Source organism: Lemur catta, chromosome 17 (genome assembly GCF_020740605.2).
Source record: "Lemur catta isolate mLemCat1 chromosome 17, mLemCat1.pri, whole genome shotgun sequence".
Lineage (NCBI taxonomy): Eukaryota > Metazoa > Chordata > Mammalia > Primates > Lemuridae > Lemur > Lemur catta.
The window spans coordinates 49,886,061-49,906,213 of record NC_059144.1 but is presented as its reverse complement, the minus strand read 5'-3'; the positions used below and the strand labels follow the sequence as shown (position 1 = coordinate 49,906,213).

General features: G+C 58.0%; 1 protein-coding gene across 1 annotated transcript in view; it reads right to left on the bottom strand.

Moving 5' to 3' along the window:
* Nucleotides 1–20,153, bottom strand: part of CDH4 (cadherin 4) — a 342,817-nt gene that overhangs the window by 12,125 nt on the left and 310,539 nt on the right. Inside the window, exons 7-9 of the mRNA XM_045528912.1 lie at nt 17,819–17,991; nt 13,443–13,580; nt 6,466–6,651 (exon numbers count right to left, since the gene is read on the bottom strand). Of these exons, the coding sequence (XP_045384868.1) occupies nt 6,466–6,651; nt 13,443–13,580; nt 17,819–17,991 (497 nt within the window). The remainder of the gene's footprint in view (nt 1–6,465; nt 6,652–13,442; nt 13,581–17,818; nt 17,992–20,153) is intronic.

Here is a 20,153-nt window from a genome sequence, read left to right as displayed (position 1 = left end):
CTTTGCTGTTGCAACATAAAGGCAACCCATCTTTACACCGTATTGTGATGTGTGATGAAAAATGGATTGTTTTTGACAATCGCAAGCATTCAGCACAATGGCTGGATAAAGATGAAGTGTAAAAACACAGTCCAAAATGGAATATTCATCAGAAATAGCTAACCGTGTCTGTGTGGGGGTCCAGGGCTGGTATTGTCCACTACGGCTTCATGAAACCTGGTCAACTGATTACAGCTATGTCTACTGCAACCAGCTGGACAAAATTATGAGGACAGTTGCAATTAAGCAGTGGAGATTGGTCACTAGAGACAGGCCAATCCTCTTGTAAGACAACGCTCGACCACATGTCGCACAAACAACGCTGCTCAAGCTACAGAGGCTGGACTTGGAAACTCTCTGTCATCCACCGTATTCACCAGACCTTGCACCAACTGACTGCCACTTCTTCAAGGCTTTGGACCACTGCTTGCAAGGAAACATATTCAATTCTCAAGAAGCTGTGGAGAATGCCTTTCATCACCACTTGCTCTCCAGGCTTCTTCACTGCTGGCATAAACAAGCTACCGTTAAGATGGCAAAATTGTGTCGATAGTTTAGGCGCATACTTTGATTAACTGTACTGATTCTTGTTTGAGATATAACAAACTGCACTTTTGATTCAAAATCGGACATTTCATATTTAATGACCTAATACCTGTATGTAAACTGGTGACGTAATTCCCACGACAGCAATGACTCACGTGATAGGCACACATGGTACGTCCTTACTAGGATTTATTCTAAAGCGACAATTGCAAAGAAATCTTAAACTCTTTTGGTCTTCTTGCTGTTGATAGTGACTTTGGATTTGTTATTTTTGAACTTTTAATGTATTTTGTTGGATGAAGTAAATAAGCAATTATGTTAACATCGTTAGGAGCCACGATTTTCAGTGTGAGAGAAATGAAACGCAGTGTAAAATTAGTGACGTCAGATCCCTCTGACGTTGCACTGGGTTAAATCAGTCCTTTGAGTGAGTGACATAACCCTGAGTTGACCAGGGGGTGCACAAGCCCCGACACTGTTTCCTGGCTGCGTCCGCAGACCACGTCCGGCAGCGCTGAGCACCTCTCGGGCCCGGACGTTGGTCTCTGAACACCATTCCTCACTCGGGGAGGCTGACCCTGGAGCGAGGAAGAAATCCCCAGGCGCACGCGGTGTCTGGCTGGGCCACCACGCAAGGCAGCCGCAGGCACAGGCAGCTCGTGGCGGAAGGACGCGGACCCGGCCCTTGAGGCCCCCACTTACTGAGATGGGGTCGTTTCTGCATCCAAGACGATAATGACGGCAACTGATCAAAACACACCGAATACATGGAAGTCCATGCACTCTTAACAACGAAGAAATAAAAACGCAAAATGAAGAAATTTCTCTTATCTCCGTGGGCAGCTGAGTCATGGCCTCCAAAGAGACCCAGGTCCCAATCCCTGGACCCTGCGACCGTGACCTTCCCGGGCAGAAGGGACTCTGCCGACGTGGTTGAGCCGAGGATCTGGAGATGAGACTAGTTCCAGCAGCTTCAGGGGACCCAGACCGTCGGTCACCACAGAAAGCGGAGGGTGATGGTGACTGATGGTGAAGCATTAGGCTTGTATCTCACAGTTTCTGCTGGACTCTGCACTCGTTCTGTGTCCTTCAAGGCAACACAAACCTGTCATCTTACGATCCTGGGGTTCCAAAGTAGAAAAATCCGTCTTGCTGGGTTGAAGACAAGGCGGTGGCAGGCTGGTGGCAGAGGCTCTTGGGGAGAACCCGTCTCTGCCTTTCTGGCTCCCCGAGGCTGCCGGGCTCCGGCCCTTCCTGTGCCTCCCAGTCCTGCTCTGTCTCTCTGCCCTGTGCTTCCATCCTCCCGTCTCTGACTCTGAGCCTCCTGTCCCTCTTCCACGGACCCTGTGACTGGGTCCACCCGGAGAGCCAGGATGACCCCTCACCCTCAAGACCCTCAACTCAGTCCTGCTGCAAAGTCCCTTTCCCATCTGTGGCAACACACCCCAGGATCCCAGGGGCGGGACACGGATGGTTTCAACGACCGCGAGCCTGTCTTTCAGGGCAATCGCGGGGCCCTCGAGGATGAGGGAGAGCTGTTTCGCACAGAGGAATCCCGGGTATGGGATGCACAGGGATGCTAGAATGCTAAAAGCACCGTTTTGCACAGTAATGAAGAAATTCCCGTGGACCCTGATCTGCCTCCGATAGAGGAGACGACTAAGGCAAGGGTGTGGGCGGAGGGCTGCACCTTGGCGGGTCTCGCTTGCCGCCCCGGGGGAAGTCAGCTTCGCAATGCAGGGCTGGGGCTGTCACCACCTGCCCCCGGCCAGGCTTAGACTGCGAGAGGACAAGCAGACGCCGTGGGGCCCGACAGCACCGAGCTCTGGCCACAAGTCCTCCCCAGGGACTGACCCTTCACACCTGCATCCCGGGTCACAAGAAACCCGGGAGATCGAGGGACGAGACACGCGGCACTTGGAGGAAGCAAGCTGATACATCCGGAATGTGGGAACTCGCACGCGTCTACTGGCTCCCTGTCTGTAGCGGGTCGAAGGTGGGTGGAATGTTCTAGATTACAAGAGAGTCAAGAGATGTTACAGCCAACTGCAGTGTGGGGACCCGGCGTGGATCACATCTGGATAACCAGACTGCAAAGAGGCAGTTTAAGGAAAACTAAGGGAAACTGAATATAAACCCGTACTGGATGATGTGAAGGGGACGTGGCGTGTGCTGCCGTGTGAGGTGCGGTGGCGTGTGCTGCCGTGTAAGCAACACGCATTTTTGAGGGTGATGCGTGCTGACACGTGCAGGAGTGGAGGATCATGAAGTCTGGGAATTTAAAAACACACTTCAGCAGAAAATGTAGCTGAGGTGACAGAGCAGCACGCCAGTCACTGTGAAATTTATGCGACTTTGGCTCCACGAAATGACCGTATTCTCTCACTTCTAGGCATGCCGAGAAATCTTCCATGATAAAAAGCAAAGCAAATTTCTGCTTAGAGAGGAGCTTATCTGCTTTCGGAACCAGTTTTCCCGAGAAACCTGTGGTTGCCGGAGGGGAGGCTCCCACAGCCGGGCCCTGGCCTGGGGACGGGTGACTGGGGACGAGTGAGTGCTGGAGGCGGCGGAAGGGACCCACACCCAGACGGGGCTCCCACGGTCTGGCATGCGAGTTCCGTGAGCGTTCCGTGAGCGTTAACCATCACACGTCTGGCCCGTCAAACCCTTGGCTTCTCCACTGCTGCAACTAACTAAGGCGTTTGAGTATAAAGAGAAGGAAGGTAAAAATTCCGTGAGTGACAGCACCGGGTGGGCGGGGCAGGGGAGCTGAGGCTCTGGGTGGGGGCAGGGACTGGGGCTCTCGAGCTGGCCTCCCCCCCACCCCGTCCCCACCGGCCCAGCGGCCCTGGGGGAGCCCTCATCTCCCCAGGAGTGGTCTCTCCCACCCAAAGGTGGGGTGGCCCCACAGGCCTCCGAGCCCCGAGTGAGATGCGCACGTCCGTGGTGCACGGCTGCTGTCCCCCCGTCCCCGCCCCGCGCTGCACCTCTGCCTCCTCAGTGCCCAGCACAGCGCCAGTGGGGCCCCGCACTGCCCTGTCACCTCCTGTGCCACCGCCAGGTCCCCTGAAAGAGAGCTCGGGGGAGGACGGCGTCTCCCAGTGAACGCAAGGCCAAGGGTGGGTGTTTGCCAAGGCGAAAGGTCCCCAGACTAGACACGTGCCTTAAACAGACTCTAAACGGAAACTTTAGACAAAAGCACGAAATGGAATAAAAACAAAAATGAAGGAGAGGAGGGAAAAGTGCGCTTCCGATGCTGAATTCTGCCCAGGACACACTGACCCGTGACTCTGCAGGGACAGCATGGCTGTGGGTCGTGCTCCCAGCTCTGCAAGTGTCATAATTTACTTTCAATTTACACAGAGTAAGAGTCACGCTAATGAACTGTAACAAGCGTCACCCACCCACCCCTCGATCAAGACGCAGAGAGTCCATCCCTGATCTCTCATGCTGCCCCTGTGTCCGTCCCTCCCCACCTGACATGTTTTCCTCCCCACAGGTTTGTTATGCGAATGGAGGGCTGGCTCCTGGCCCCTCCGCTGTGGGGTCGCAGAGGCTGGGAGGGGCTGGGAGAGCAGGTGGCAGCCTCCCCCCTGCTCGCTGGGGAAGGCCCCCTGCGGCTCCACCCTGCTTGTTCTTGCCCCAGTCGGGGACCCCTTCCCAGGAGCAGCGCTGCCTGGCAACGGCTGACAGACCGTCCACCTTTGTGGCCTTGCAGGGACTGGAAAGTGACTCAAGGTCAAATGTGCCCCCAGAGCAAGAGAAAGGCTTTTGTTACATCTTTACTCGGGAAAGAGAGCCTGGTGCCCGGTCCGCGGGCAGATCTTATTTCCGCCACTGGGCGCTGTTGTGCTGACACCGTGCTCGGAAGTTCAGGACGGGGGAGGAAGGAAACGCTCGTCCCCCCTTCGCTGAGAGCGCGCTCGAGCTGAACCCACGGCCCCGCGCGAAGGCAGCTCATGAGTCACTAGGGTGGAAATGTCACCACATACTAATGTACTTTCAAACACTTCAAAATGATTTAGTAAATGCAGCAAAATGTTAATAATTGTTAAATCCAGGTGATGAGTATATCAGGGTTAATTTTACTATTATTTCTACTTCTCTGTAGGTTTAAAAATTTTCATAACGAAAGTAAAAATGATGAAGGGCCAGGAGTGGTGGCTCACGCCTGTGATCCCAGCTACTCGGGAGGCTGAGGCAGGAGGATCGCTTGAGCCCAGGAGTTTGAGGCTGCTGTGAGCTAAGCTGATGCCACGGCACTCTAGCCCAGGTGACGGATCGAGACTCTGTCTCAAAAATAAATAAATAAAGTAAAAATAATGAAGGGATTTATCAAGATTTCTTGGCAGACTTGGAATATTGGATTATTGACAAACAGAAAAAGATTATTTTGGGAGGCTGAGAAAATGAACAGAGTCCTGTAGAAAATCCATGTTCATCCGTGTGGTTGAGGAGCCAGTGATCTCCTAACATCCAGCTCCCTTGTCTGGTAGCAGGAGGTTAGAAAATGTACCCAGTGGATAAACTATGTTACCAGCGTCTCCTCTGGCTACAAATGACCATGTGACTAAACTCTGCCAGTAAGATGTGGGCAGATGTTCTGAGAGGGTCTCTTAATAAAGAAGGGGCAAGTCATCCTTCCCTCTCTTTGCTTTCCTACTTCCTATAAAATTCTCGTGCTGGCTGGTGCCTTTGCAGCCCTTTTGGGCTGTGAGGCATACGCGAGGATGGAAGCGTCACACGGCAGGAAGGTGGAGCCAGGGTTTCTGCCGATTGTGGAGCTGTCATACTGGCCCTAACCGCCCACCACAGGATTCCTCTTACTTGAGAGTATAAAGCCCACAAGTATTTAAACTTCTGTGGCTGAGTCTCTGCTACTAGCAGCTGAATGCAGTTTCCAAATGATACAATTCAAAATTAAACTTGCTTTTTCTTACACTTTGACATATCCTATCTAGCTTTAAGCTCACCTTTCTGTTACCCTTCTATTTTCTAAAAATACACTTTCTTGTTGTTTTCTTCTTAGTCCTATTAAAAATTGCTTTGGGAACAATAACTGTTAAATTGCTTTATACTAAGTTGTAAATGACTGATAAGTTTTATTGTATGACCCACAATCTGCCCTTCCAGGAGAATATGAACTGCAAGTGTAGAAGGAGACTTAGGTTGGAGGACTGAATCACTGCTACTATGATGATAGGCTTATATAAGTAAATTTGAAAATTAAGTGGATAATTTTCTAGAAAAGCACATCTGACCAAAAACGTTAAAGAAATGGAACCAGAAGTTACAAATCTGTCCACTCCAAAACAAGGAGAAGCACAAGCAAAACCAAAGACAAGACCGACCCCTACCCAGTGGCTTGAAAGCAAAATCCAGCCAGACGTTCCAGGGACAGGCACTTACAATGTCACACAGCTTGTCCCAGGGACGAACAGGGCACCCTCCCCAGCACCTCCTGAGACTAGTCTGTGACCTCGATACAAAATCCCAGAGGAGGATGCTCTGGGAGAGGAAGACTGTAGGCCAAATCCTGCGATGTACTGCAAAATGCTACTTCACGGCTCAGTTGGATTTACCTCAGAAACACAAGGCTGATTTAATGCTGGGAATTCTATTAACAAAATTCATCTATTACTAGATCAAAGGGGGAAACCGAGACACTAGGGAGGGGACGGGGGTCTGCCAAGCCCTTGGAGGCACATGTCGGGCCCTCGCGAGGGTCGTCTCTGCCTCCAGCAGGCCGGGCACGTCCTCCGCCCGTGGACAGCGGGTGGCACCATGCTATGCCCAGTGCCGTCTCTGTTCCACTGGTCCCAGCGTATGTGCGGGTGGCAGCACTCAGGGTGCCTGGCACGGCGCAAGAAGGGCCCCCACCTTCACCACGGTGACCATGCCCTCGTTGGTGACAGGGTCCGTGCGGACGCTGAAGTGCCCGGAGGGGTCCCCGCTGATGATGCGGTAGACGGCGTTCCAGTTCGGCGAGTGGGGCTGGTCCCGGTCCATCACCGTGAGGTTTGCCACCACCGTCTCTACCCGGTTTTCGGGGACCTCCCCTGCAAACTGCGAAATGTAAGAAAAGAGAATGTCACAAACCCGTTTTAAGTGTAAAACACGTACAGAAAAGGGCACGCCACATGTGTACAGCTCCCGGAATTTTCACAAACTGAACTCCTGGTGGAACCAGCCCCGGATCAGGAGGCAGAGCCGACGGTGCCTGGGGAGCGTGGGGCACCAGCACCCCGGGGCTCGGCTGCCGCGGCGAAGACCTGCCACCCGCCCGGCAGCTTAAACAAGAGACGTCGATTTCATTCCCTGCCCCTGCCCCTGGCCCCTCCTCGGTCCCAAAGTTTCCACCTGTACTGGCTGCACGGTGGCCCCAGAGACAGGCCATACCTCTGTCCCTAGAACTATAAATGTCACCTTATGCGGAAAAAGATGCGATTAAGTTAAGGATTTTGACATGGGGAGATTATTCTGGACTACCTGGGTGGCTCCTAGATGCCGTCACATGTGTCTTTGTGAGACAGAGGCCGGGGGACGGGACAAGGACAGAGGATAAGGTCACAGACGCTGGGAGGAGAGGCCGCGTGGAGACCCAGGCGGAGGCGGAGGTCGGGGTGAGGCGGCCACAAGCCCGGGAGCGCGGAGCAGCCGCAGAAGCCGCAAGAGGCCGGATTCTCCCTGCAGGCGCCGGGGCAGCGGGAGGCCGTGGGTTGCAGACTCCGGCCTCCAACTGCGGGAGGAGGAGTTTCTGTTGCTCTGAGGCCCCCGCTGACTCCAGCGCCGTGGACGGAACCTTCCGCCTTGTGTTCTTCCCCTCCCCGTGGCCCCGAGCGAGCTCCGTGCGCTGCGCAGCGGCGGTCCCCGAGCGAGCTCCGGGGTGTGCGAGTGCTGAGACCACGCAGCCTCCTCCCGTTCCGGCGTCAGGAACAGGGCTGTGCGCACATCTGCCGTGGAGCACCCGGACACCCTCCCTCTGGGAGTGTCCCTGGGAGGGACAGCCGGCGTCCTGGCACGGGGGACGGTGTGGCTGAGCCGTGTTCCCCACCACACGTTGAAGCCCTGATCCCCAGTAACTCAGAATGTGGCTGTGTTTGGAGACAGGACCTGTCAGAGGAGATCAAGTTAAAACGAGGCTGTCAGGGCGTGCGGGGCGTGGCCCTAGCCCAGAGTCGGGGAGGAACCCTCCGTGCGGCCGACAGAAACGTGGGCTGCCCGTGGAACCCGGGCCGTGTCTCAGGACGCGGGCAGACTGCAGACAGCAGGTGGCTCGGCGCGAGGGGCCTGGCGCTGTCTTTCTTGGCCTCCTGTGGCCCGTCACCCCTGACCGCCAGCCAGGCGCATCCGTCCCTTAGGTAAGGAAGCCGGCCTTCCTGGGGCAGACTTGTGTGGCCTGCCGGTGGCCCGGGCGTGTCCCACGGCACCAGGAGCTGCAAGAAGGGAGGTGGTGAGTGGGAAAGGAGAAGGGCCGGGAAGCTGGCGTTGGGCAGCTGAGAGAGCGCGTCTGCCGCACGAGGGTCCCTCACGACAGAGCAGAGTGGCCCAGAGCGCCCGGGATCGGTGTGGTGTCACAGAGCCGGGCTGGGGGGATGTGACGGTGCAGCCCCCCTGGCTGCCGGGAGCCCTGACGCACGAGTCTCTGCCGTGGGGGGGGCTGGCGGCTAACGGTGTTCAGGTGACCATGGGATGGGGCCACACGGATGGCAGCTGTCCCTGCCGACCCAAGGCCGGCCTCTCTGTCAGTGAATGAATGAATGAGTGAATGAATGAGGTCTCTGACGTTGCGGCTTTGGTGAGATGAGGCGTCTCCTCCGGGTCCAGTTGTCGGGGTCAGAGTCGCGGGTGTTGTTTGGCTTCCTCGCCCCGAGCAGCTTCTGAATTTGCTTCTTGTTTTCCAGAAACTCGTTTTCCAGCCTCCTCCAGAGCCACACCCGGGCCAGCCGGGCGAGTGTGACCCGGAGGCGGTGGCGGGGCGGAGGCAGGAGGGCGGCCCACACCCCGGCCGGCGCCGAGGGCCCCGGTTCTGCGCCTGGCGGTGGAGACGGGGCCCTCCTGGTGGGTCGGCCCCCGTGCTGCAGGCCCCTGGCCCCTGGGACTCTGTGGGCCCCTCACATCCTTCGGTGGCCTTCCTCTCTGCCTCAGTGACAGCTGGGGTCTGGCGTTCGATACCTGCTCTGTCGGCTCCTCCTAAGCAGGGCTCGCGCTGTCGGGAAACTGAGCTCTGTGCCCATTCCCCGACTTCCGGTGATGTTTGTACGCAGAGTCTATTTTAATTCATGCAAGTTTAATAAAGGTTCACAAAGAAGGGCCTTAGCTGATAAATCTGGTTCAGGATTTCCTTATTAACTTTCCCCCAGCCATAATGACTTTTTAATTTAATTTTTTCAGATTCTCAGGCACAGGGACAGCTCTGAGCCCCATGGGGTGCTAAGGCAGATATTTGGGAAGGGAAGAATTCTAAGGGCGCGGGAATGGGATGTATGGGCTAGACTGTAATCCAGAATCAAATGTACACGCAACCCCGGAGGCAGGTGGATTTTGTCTCCTCCCAGGGCCTGGCGGCACAGCCCCAGCGCGGAGGCAGAGATCCGCGGTGTCCTCGAGGGGCGCCTCCGTCAGCCAGAGATTAGGCCTAGGCGGAGCAGGATTTGGGCGAGGACAGTGCCAGTGTGCGGGGAAACCGGCTCAGTGTCCTCTCACGAGGTCCTGAGCGACAGAACCTGCCCACACAACGTCCAGCAGGACCCAGGACCTCCAAGGTGCCTGTGTCGGCCCTGGGGGCCTGTCCTCGGGGAGGAGAAGCCCAGCACCCGTGCCCGGCCAGCCGTCGGGCTCCTGCATGCCGGGCCCTGAGATGCGGCACCTTCAGCAACCTGCGATTCAGGGGTTCCCACGGCTTCCGCTGTGTAGTAAGGGATGGGAACCAGAGGGGCTGAGTGACCTGCCTGCAGTCACACAGCTGAGTGACGGAGCTGTGGCGTCTGAGAACGCAGGGCCTTAGGCGGTGGGAAGCCGAGGCCCAGAGAGGAAGGGACTTGCCCATAGCCACACGGGGGGTGGTGCAGCCTCAGGAGAGGGCCTGGGACCCCCAGTGGCACCAGCCACCTCCCATGTGAGTGCGTGGCTGTCCCTGGCGATGCCACTAACTGCGCTGCCTCTCCTTCCCCTTTCTGTCTCTCTGTCTGTCCCTGTCTCTCTCTGTCCCTGTCTCTATCTCTCAATATCTCCATCTCTCTGTGTCTGTTCCTGTCTGTCTCTCCTCCCTCTGTCTGTGGCCTCCCCTCTCTGCACCCCAGCCAGTCCCCCACTGTGGCTGGGGCAGGGCCTGGCTGTCCCCTCCCGGCTGCCCTCACCCAGGCAGGGTCTTGGCCTCTCTGCCCTGCAGCGTCTCACAAGCGCCCTGGGGCTGTCACTGGGGCTGGGGAGGAGCCATCAAGGGGTGCAAGGGGTGGGCTCACCCTGAGGGGCCTAGGCCACCCACACCCCTGTACAGAGCTGCATATGTGGCCCCCTGTCACCAGTCGTCCCTGTTCCCTAAGAGACAGCCGTCCCCTCCGTGAACGGGGAGGAAGGACCTGCTCTCAGGCTGCCAAGGGGCCAGTGAGCTGGGGGGTGGGGGCCGGTGGGCCGGTACCTGCAGGACTCTCGGCACAGCACTGCCGGACTGTGCCCAGCTGCTGTTGCGGTGACCACAGTTGAGGGTGGGCTCCTCCGCTCCTGCCCTGGCGCCGTGGCGTGGATGAGGCTGAGTTCCCGGCACCCTGGACGGGCACAGGAGTTGTCCTGGTGGGGGTGGCCCCAGTGTGGGTGCCCAGGGCACTGCCTGTGGTCCGGGGGTCTCTGAGGCTGGAGAAGGGCCCAGGGGCTGCTCCTCCTGGTTCCAGGGCACGCACGGCCGCACTTACACAGCCTCTCGTTTGTTAATTGTTTATGCCACTGCAGAAAACAGCAGTCACAATGCACGTGCCCTGCGAAACGCCTTTTGCAACGCTGAGCTCCGAGGTGGGATCGGTGGTGGGATCGGTGGTTGCTTCTGTTTCCGTGGCAGCTGGGACCCACGGCCTCGCGACTCCACGCAGCCCCGGCAGGCGCCCTCCAGAAGGGCCTCGTCTTGCGACTCCTGCTGGAGTGACCCCGTCCATCCTCCCGTCCCGTCTCGTGTTTTCTCGCAGCCAGACTAGCCGCAGTGACTCGGTATCTCCCGAGAGTGACCCCGCAGACCGGGGGCTTCGCCTCGCGTCTGCGCGTGATGGACGGCGTCTCCCCGGGGGCTCACGGCCCCATTCTGCTCCGCCGTCCCGGGAGCAGGTGCCACTCGCAGAAACACGGCTCTCCTGCCGTCCTCCTCACTCCCCTCCTGCTCTCCGGGGCCCATCGCTGGTCCTGACAAGGCCCCCGCCTGCCGACGGCGTCGGAGCCCGTGCTGAGGAGGGACGGACCTGGGAGGGAGGTGCCTCCCTCACCTGGGCCTCAGGCGTCTGTCACCTCAGTCAGCACAGTGGACAGCAGGGCTCGGTCTGAGCCCCGGCCCGGGACGTGCCACTGCGGTCCCCTCATTCCACGTTTGCTTCTGATGGAAAATTCACAGTGTGGCTGCTCCTTTGGACGTGATGTTTTTATATTTTTGTAATTAAAATTAAATTTTATTTAAATTTAAATTGCATTTTATTTAACTTTAATTTCAATTTCTGAAACTTAGTTTTCTATCCAGCAGAACGATGGCGATTTCTGTTGGGCCTGAGTTCAGAAACCAGAACTGTGGCCCCCGGCTCTCTGCGGGACCGCCTGCCCGGCAGGTGAGCACGGCCTTAGGGGCACAGAGCCCCAGCTCAGGTGGGGAGACGGAGGCGTGGACCCGGCTTGGGGCAGGCTGGGGCTCGGGGGCTCCCCAAAATGCCTCCTGAGCACACACTGGCGTGGTTCTCCAGGAAGGCTGGGCTGAACCCCTGACCCCCAGGTCGCCACGGCACCCCACATCCCTTCCTCCTGTTGGGGACAGACCCACTGCTGGACTCTTCCGCCCTGGTTTCCATGGCAACCATGTGGTCCTGAGGCTGCTTCCTGGAGGAGCCGGGGAGGGCCCTGAGGTCAGGAGAGTGGACGCTGCTGCCACAGCCCGGTGGCCAGAATCCAGCAGGCACCGGGACAAGGGTGTGTCCCGGTCCCTGAGCCCCTGCCCTGCCGTCTGAGGCCCTGACTCTGCAGATGGTTCTGTGCACCGCGGGCCCCCCGCCCCCGGACCACCGCAAGTGACACCCCGGGCCTGGCTCGGGAGCGGGTTTGCGCCTGCGTGTGGGACCCGCCTGGCTCCTTGGCACAGGTGCCGGGTAGATGGTGCCGCCCGAGGCCGCTCTGGGAGGGAGCAGCTGGCCCAGGTCACGCACCAGTGGGCCTGGCATGAACCATCCTCGGTGGCAGCCACGAGGCCCTGTGGTCATCACAGAGGGGCTGCAGGACCAGGCTTTGCTGGGCACACCCTCTGCGGCCCCTCTCTGGGGGCAGGAAGGAAGGAGAGCCGGGTCTGCGGCCAGCGGTGGGCGAAGCCCTGCCGGGATCGGGGCCTGGGCAATGGCGTCCTCCCAGGCCCCGGTGTGGCTGCTGCTCCCTGCGTCCAGACCCCCTGGGGCGCTGGCCATGAGCCTCTCCTGCCCCCTGGTCCCCGGCTGGAGGACAGAAAGTAGACGCCAAAGCCCCAGCGAGACACCGAGCGCCCCCCTCTCAGGCCACTGGCACGAGGGCTGCGTCCGGGGCACAGTCTGCACCGGCCTGGCGGCTCCCTCTGCGCAATCTGCCTTCCTCCCACGAGATGGCGCTGTGCACCCACGGCTGCCGCCTCCGTCAGGTCCCGCGGGCCGAGGGCCTGGGCACGGGGCTGGGGTGGCCGGGCGTCGAGGGGCTGCGTGTGCGAGGGGCGGCGGCCTTGTGATGCCTTTGGCAAACCGACCCGCCCTCCGGGAGCCCTGCCCTGGGGAAGGAGGGTCTCCTCCCTCTGTTGGCGGCAGAGTTTCTGGGGTCCAATCCCAGTGCTCCCCACGGGCTGCGTGGCTCTGGGCAGGTGACAAACCCTCCACTGGGTCCCGACCCTGACGGGGCTGGCCCGGGGCCCCGGCCATGCCTGATGGGGCTGCACAGATGGGCTGGCACCATCATGACCGTGACTACCACCGACACGGGCCCCTCATCACTCCGCCCTCGAGGGGAGAGAAGGGGGAACAGGGTTGTAGGAGCAGAGTAGACCTCGAGACCCCAGCACCCCGGGAGCCCTTGCTGACCCCCACGTCCCAGCCCAGCACCTGCAGCCGTCTGGAGGGGCCCCGGGCTGGGCCCTGCACTCAGGAAGGAAGGAAGCGGGAGCCCGGGAGTGCAGAGTTTGGCCCCTGTGAATTGTGGGCCTGGGGCCCACCGTGGACTTGCAGTGGGACGCGCTGAGTGGACCCCTCTCTGCTGCAGAGGCCACAGAGGGCTGCCAGGCTCCTCATGCAGGACAGGCCTGCCCAGGCCAAGGCCATGGGGTGTCCCCAAGGAGGTCCCCGCACACGCAGCCACACACACGCCTCCAGAAGTGGCTGTGACGTCAGCCCAAACACCACTGGCCCCGCCAGACCTCACAAAGGTGCCTCTCCGGGTGTCGGTCGGCGCTGGGCTGAACTGGAGCACAGAGCCCCCCCTACAGCAGGGGACCCCTGGGCTGAGCCCCGGCCTCTCCGGCTGCAGATGCCGGGAGCAGAGCCAGCTGCACCCCAGCCCCTGCTGCCCAGGCCCTTGGTACCACGGACGCGTCAAGCTCCCACCAGACGGTTGCAGAGAGGCCGGCGTGGCCAGGCGTCCCCGTGTGGACAGGAGGGACTCACCGTGCTCGTGGTGAACTCTGGCGGGTTGTCGTTCACATCTGTCACGGTGATAATGGCGGTAGCCGTGTTCGAGAGGCCGTAGTTCAGGTTCCCCTCCATGTCTGTGGCCTGAACAATGACCGTGTACTGCTGCACTTTCTGGAAGGGACACAAGTCGGGAAAGAACCGTGAGTCGGTCTGACTTTAACTGACAGGGCAGTTACGAGAAGGGGTCCAGCCCCTCGTGCTGGGCCTGCACGCGGCACAGCCCCCGAGCCTGTCTGGTGGCCGGGCTGGTGAGTGCTGTGCTCCAGAATCCAGCAGCCTCCCGGGCCTCGGGGGACAGACAGACGACCCCGGGCTCAGCTCTGAACCATGCAGCCTCCACGCCATGTGCCAACCCTCCTGGGTGGTGGCTGGCGGGCAGCGGGCAGCCCTACATGTGTGGGACTCTGCTGGCCACCTGTCAATGTCCTGAGCAGGGCCCCCGCCGGCCAGCCGAGCCCTCCCTGCTCCCGCTGGGGGCAGAGCACAGGGCAGATGTCCCTGGCGCCGGCCACACCGTCAGCCCTGGAGCCGCAGTGAGTTCATTAAAAAGCGATGTGGCCATCTCCAAGTTGGAGAGGAGGGAAGAGCCGCAGTGGCCCGTCCCTGGGGCTCTCACCCACCTGCCCATCGCTCAGCATGTGCATTCTGGAGAACGTCCATCAATAATGCAGTCGCCGGCCTGCCCTGGAAAGGCATCAAAGCCTCCCGAGCAGAGCGTGCCGGCCTGGGCGGCCAGAACGCCCAGCGATGCCACACCGGGTCCAGCCCCAGCGCAGTCTCTGCCACTGCTCTGGGAGGTTCCGCAGCCCCGCTCTGGTCAGCGCTGCCCCCACGTGCCCCTCCTGCCTGCCACCCTGCCCCGAGGGGCTTTCTGGGCTGTCACTGCTGGAACCTCTGTCCCTTTGAGCGCTGGGAGGAGCAGATGGGGGCGTCCCCTTCTCAGGTCGCTCAGCACCGGGGTTCTCAGCGCGTGGGAGTGTGATCGGGGCCTCGGATCAGGTGCTGGGGCTGGGAGTGCAGGCGCCGTGGGAGACAGGCCAGTGGGTCCATGCAAGTGAGACAGTTACTGCGTGGCCCGGCAGTCCCCTCCTGACCAGGTGACTGTCACCGTGGACTGAGTTTCCAATAACGAAATCATCTTCATCAAGGAGCGGCGGGAAGCGGGTCTGGGAACCACGCGGCACAGCAATCAGGACAGCGCGGGCGAGGACAGCGTCGGGCGGGGACGCCACGTGCGCCTGCAGAGAGGCACTGGCGCGGTGTGCGTGCCCTCTCGTTAGGACACAAACATTCCCATTAGGAAGGAGCGCACGGTGGCCGGGATTGGCAAGAGGAGCGTCTTTGAGGAGGCACACGAGAGACTCTCGAACAGCTCGTGTCTTATCGAAGTCTCTCCTGACATTTTAATCATGTAGAAACGCTCGATTTACATAGCTCTGCCTAATTAGACACGGTGCCAGTTACGTCTGTGGGTTTTCCCTGCTCGAGATGCCTCTCTCCGTCAGACGGGGCTGGTGCCGAGAGGAAGTGTCGCGGCGCTTTCTCCCCAGAGACGGCTTGTTGCACAAGGGCCGGGGAGAGACCTGCTGAAAAGGGGAAAAAGGAAAAGGAGCTTTCCCTGCTGATGTGTCCTTCTCCAGTCCGGCCGCGCAGACGCCCGGCAGGGCAAGGCGGAAGGGGACAGGCCCGGGCTCGGGTCGAGGCAGAACCTGGCTCCGGGCCAGCGAAGCTCCACTGGGCCCCAGCCGGGCAGGGCCCACGGGTCGCTTGGGGTCGCCCAGCTGGTTCACTGATCCCTGGAAGGGGGGGCTCCAGGGCCGTTGTCTTGAAACCTGGTGTTGCCTGTGTGTCACTGGACACCCCAGCCGGGCGAGTGGTCGGGCCACGCTGCTTCTGCTCCAAGCGTGGTCACCACGAGCCACGGCTCAGATCTTCCCTGGGAGGCTGGCGAGGGATGAGCGGGCAGCTGGGAACAGACAGCGCGAACCTGCCCGGAATCCAGTGCATGGCGGGAGGTGCTCACACCCCCAGCAGAGCCCCCCACGTCTCTCGGCAACTTCCATTCCTTCCACCCAGGGCCAAAGGCAAAACCGTGGCAGTGGGAGGAGGGTCCCAGGAGGAGCTGGGGACGGGGAGGGGAGCAGCGGGAGGGGTCTTCACAAATCTCTGTCAACCAACCTCTAATGGCTTTATTTTATTTTAAAACATTTAGGGGGTACAGTGTTTGTGTGACGTGGATAAAGTCAGGCTGTTCCGTGTACCCGTCACCGGAATAGTGTACGTCGTACCCGACGGGTCGATTTTTCTCCCTCACCCCCAGCCTCCCCCCCTCCTTGGTGCCCGATGTCCATGGCTGCCCTTTAGGGACATACGTGTCCCTCACTTACTCCCACGTGTAAGTGAGCACTCGTGGTGTTTGCTCTTCCGTTCCTGAGATACTTCACTCAGGATAATGGTCTCCGGTTCCAGTTTGCTGCAAAAGATACTATGTCATTCCTTCCTATGGCTGAGTGTACTCCGTGGTGCGGAGCATGTACATACACACACACACACACACACACACACACCCCACATTCTCCTTATCCACCCATCCGCTGATGGGCACCTGGGTTGATTCCACATCTTTGCAATTGTGAATTCTGCTGCGACAAACGTTCAGCGCAAGAGTCTTTTTTACAAAATGACTTTTCCTTTGGGCAGATGCCCAGCAGTGGGATTGCTGGATCGAATGGTGAGTCTACTTTTAGCGCTTTGAGGAATCCCCACGCTGCTTTCGTAGCGGCTGTATAATTTACATTCTCATCAACGGTGGATAAACATTCCACTTGCACCACAACCTCACCAACAACTATTGTTTTTTCACTTTTTAATACTGGCGAGTGTGACAGGGGTAAGGTGGCATCTCGTTGTGGTTTAACTTGCATTTCCCTGATGATTGGTGATGTTGAGCATTTTTTCATGTTTGTTGGCCATTAGTCTGTCTTCTTTTGAGAAGAGTCTGTTCATATCTTTTGCTCACTTTTTGACGGGGTTGTTTGTTTTTTCTTACTGATCTGTTTTGAGTTCTTTGTAGATTCTGGCTATCAGTCCTTTGTCAGATGTACGGTTTGTGAATATTTTCTCCCATTCTGTAGGGTGTCTATTCACTCTGCTGATTATTTCCTTTGCTGTGCAGACACTTTTTAGGTTAATTAAGTCCCATTCATTTATTTTTATTGTTGCTGTATTTGCTTTTGGGGTCTTAGTTATAAATTCTTTGCCTAGGGCAATGTCCAGAAGAGTTTCCGAGATTTTCTTCTACAGTTTTTATAGTTTCATGCCTTACATTTAAGTCTTTAATCCATCTGGGGTTAATTTTTGTATATGGCAAGAGAGAGGGATCCACTTTTATTCCTCTGCATGTGGCTGTCTGGTTTTCCCAGCAGTTATTGAATAGGGGGGTCCCTCCCCAGTGTATGATTTTGTCTGCTTTGTCAAAAACCAGTTGGTTGTAGCTACACGGTTTCATTTCCGGGTTCTCTGTTCTGCTCCCTCGGCCTCTGTGTGCTCCTTCACACCAGCGCCACGCTGTTTGGGTAACGACGGCTTTGTGGTATGATTTGAAGTCCGGTAATGTGACGTCTCCAGATTTGTTGTTTTTGCTTAGGATTTCGTTGGCTATTCAGGGTCTTTTCTGGTTCCATATGAAGTTTAGGATTATTTCTTCTAGATCTGTGATAAATGATGTTGGGATTTGGATGGGAATTTCACTGAATCTGTAAATTATTGGGCAGTGTGGACATTTTAACAGTGTCAATTCTTCTGATCCATGAGCTCTGAAACAACCATTTTTCCTTGGAACATTCTGCAGGTGGTCTGGCAGCCGGCTGGCCCCCCTGGGGCCTGGTCAGCAGGGGGAGGTCCCTGAGTGGCCGGGGCTGTGGGCTCCCTTGGACCCACACTGTCACAGGAGGGCGGCAGCAGCTGGGACGATGGTCCGCTGGGAAGACGCCAGGCTCGGGGACAGCGGCTTCCAGGCAGCTGTGAGTGTTCAGGTCCCCAGAGGGACCGTCAGGCCACCCCAGACCCGGAGCTCTGCTGTGGTGGGACCCCCAGAACCTGGAGGCTGTCCCTGCTTTTCTGAGTGTCCCACCCTGTGGGAGACACCAGCTGAGTGACCTCCCAAAGCAGCCGGCAGTGAGCACTTGAGAATTGGCTTTGCCGAGTCCTTGTCCCTCCAGCCCTTGCAGGGGACCGACCTTGGGTGGCTCCCGCTAGCGTCCTGACCTGTGCCACCGCAGCTGTCCTCCCCTGCCCCGACCCCCAGACTATCCGGCCTGGGCGGCCCACCAACCCCCTCCCCACCTCACCTCCCGGTCCAGGCCGGCCGCCACCGTCACGATGTCTCCCGTCTCACTGTTGATGGTGAACATGTTCTGGGATGGGCTCTGAGGCGTCTGGGTCACGATCCGGTACCGCACCATCCCGTTGGCCGTGGTGCTGTCGTCAGCGTCGTTGGCGGTGACGGTCATCACATAGGTGCCTGGAACGGAGAGAGCGGCTCAGACGGAAACTGCCGGCATGCAGGCTGCTGTCCCCACACGCACACCCCGGGCAGGTGTCGCCTCCTCACGCAAAGGGATCCTCCCCTGGCCGACGGTTGCTGCTGTTTTGGGGGCCCCAGAGAGCCCCGAGGGTGCTGCTCCCCGTGTGCGTGAGGTGAGGGCTCTGGCTACGCCAGCCTCGGGACCTTGTGCAATCCTTACATGTCTGGAACATTCTTCAGACTTCCCCACCTGGCCACCTCCCACTCAGCCCCAACACTGCTTCCCAGACCCCCGGACTGAGTCATGGAGCCTCGAACGTTCCCCCTTTCCAGCCTCACCCACTTGCATTTAAACAGGTGTGTATCTGTTTCCTGCCTGTTCCTGCTGGGAGGTTACAGGCCCCACGTGCTCGTCTGCAAGGGGCATGTGGCCGGGACCAGGCTGTCCATGTCATGGGAGGGGATGCTGCCAGGCCCACCCACTCCTCACTCCACAAACACACACTTTGGATTGGGGTATAACTCACATACACCATGAAGTTTGCCCTTTTATAGTGTTTAAGTCAGTGGTTTTTAGCATATTTGCAAAGTTGTGGAATTATCACCAGAACCTAATTCCAGAACATTTTCATCTTTCCAGAAAGAAACCTGTCCCCATTAATAGTCCCCCCACCTCCCACAGCCACTGGCAGCCGCCAGTCTGCCCTGTGTCTGCATGGATTTGCCCGTTCCGGGCACTGCAGAAACGGAGCCTGCACCCCGGGGCTGTCTGCGTCTCGACTCTCCCACCAGCCCACGGTTTCAAGGTTCATTCCTTTTCATGGCTGAATGGTGCCCCACTGGGTGGGGACATGCGCTCCACGGCTACGGCTGAGCCCGTGCTGTGACTGCTGAGACGCAGTGGTGAGGACAGGCAGACCAGCCCCGCCCCTGCGTGCTAGTGAGGGGCAACGAGACAGCAGGAAGGACGTCCTGAGAAGCGCTTTGCAGGGAACAAAGCACACACACATGCACGCACACACGGACACCTGGGATGGCGGAGAAGGGGGGACTGCAGGAGCAGGAAGACCCCCAAGAGATGAAGGGGGTGGGCGGGCGGGGGACGAGGCCTGGTGCAGAGGGCAGAGGGCAGAGGCCCTGGGGCAGGGAAGGGCTCTCAGGTCTGAGCCAGAAAGGGCTGGGCCAAGGCTGAGTGTTCGACTTCACTCTAGGACCACAGGGAAGCCTGTTTTCATCAGGGCAGTGACGTGATCAAGTTGACGTGTTTGGGACAGGCACACAGATAGACCAGACGCAGCCAGGGGCACCGGGGAGGGAGCGTGCGTAGCGCCCAGGCTCACTTGTTTACTGGACTTTGTAGAAAATGGGTTGTAATCAGACCAAGAAGCGGCACCCAGGGATCATCCACCAAGACACCTGTTCCCTCGTTCATCACATCTTTATTAAGTGTCTTCTAGGGAAAAATTGAGAACTTGTGTTTCTTAAAAGCCCTCATAAAAAACATCTCCAACTAGACCTTACTTCACGAAATGGATATATTCCCAAAGACTTGTGTGTAAACCCAATTTTAATGAATTTAATTATCAACAGAATTTCCCCGGAGGTACTCGGTATTTAAAAGAAATCCAGAAAGTTCTGTTTTTAGCAAATGGTGGACTATGTTGTTTTAAACTAATCTTCCTCCCAAGGAAAACCAGAAAAACTGGACAAAATATAAACTACTAACATCTGTTTAAAGGCACCAGAGACCCACCCAGTGGCAAGAATCTGTGGGACTGGTAGCGAGCAGAGCCGGCACCTGGGGCCGTCTGTTCTCCGAGGCATTTGCTGAAACTGCCCGTGGACGGGCTGAAGAGCCGCATGGAACTTTCAACGGACTTAAGGGAGTGGGAATAAAAAACTGAGCTCAGGGTTTGCCAAAGAGGAGGAGCCACGGTAAGCCCTGTAGTCTCTGGGTTAAACCGCAAAACGGCAGCACCTTGGCAGCGAGGATGATCTGGAAAGAAACAGTCCCGGCAGAAGCTCAACTTCAATTAAGGAGACGCAGGTTGAGGTCTGAGATTATTACTGTCCCTACTGGGAGCGAAGATGCATCCTCCTTGGAGACAGATAACGCCACACACAGCCTCGAATTATTTCTACAGTTTTTCATACACAAC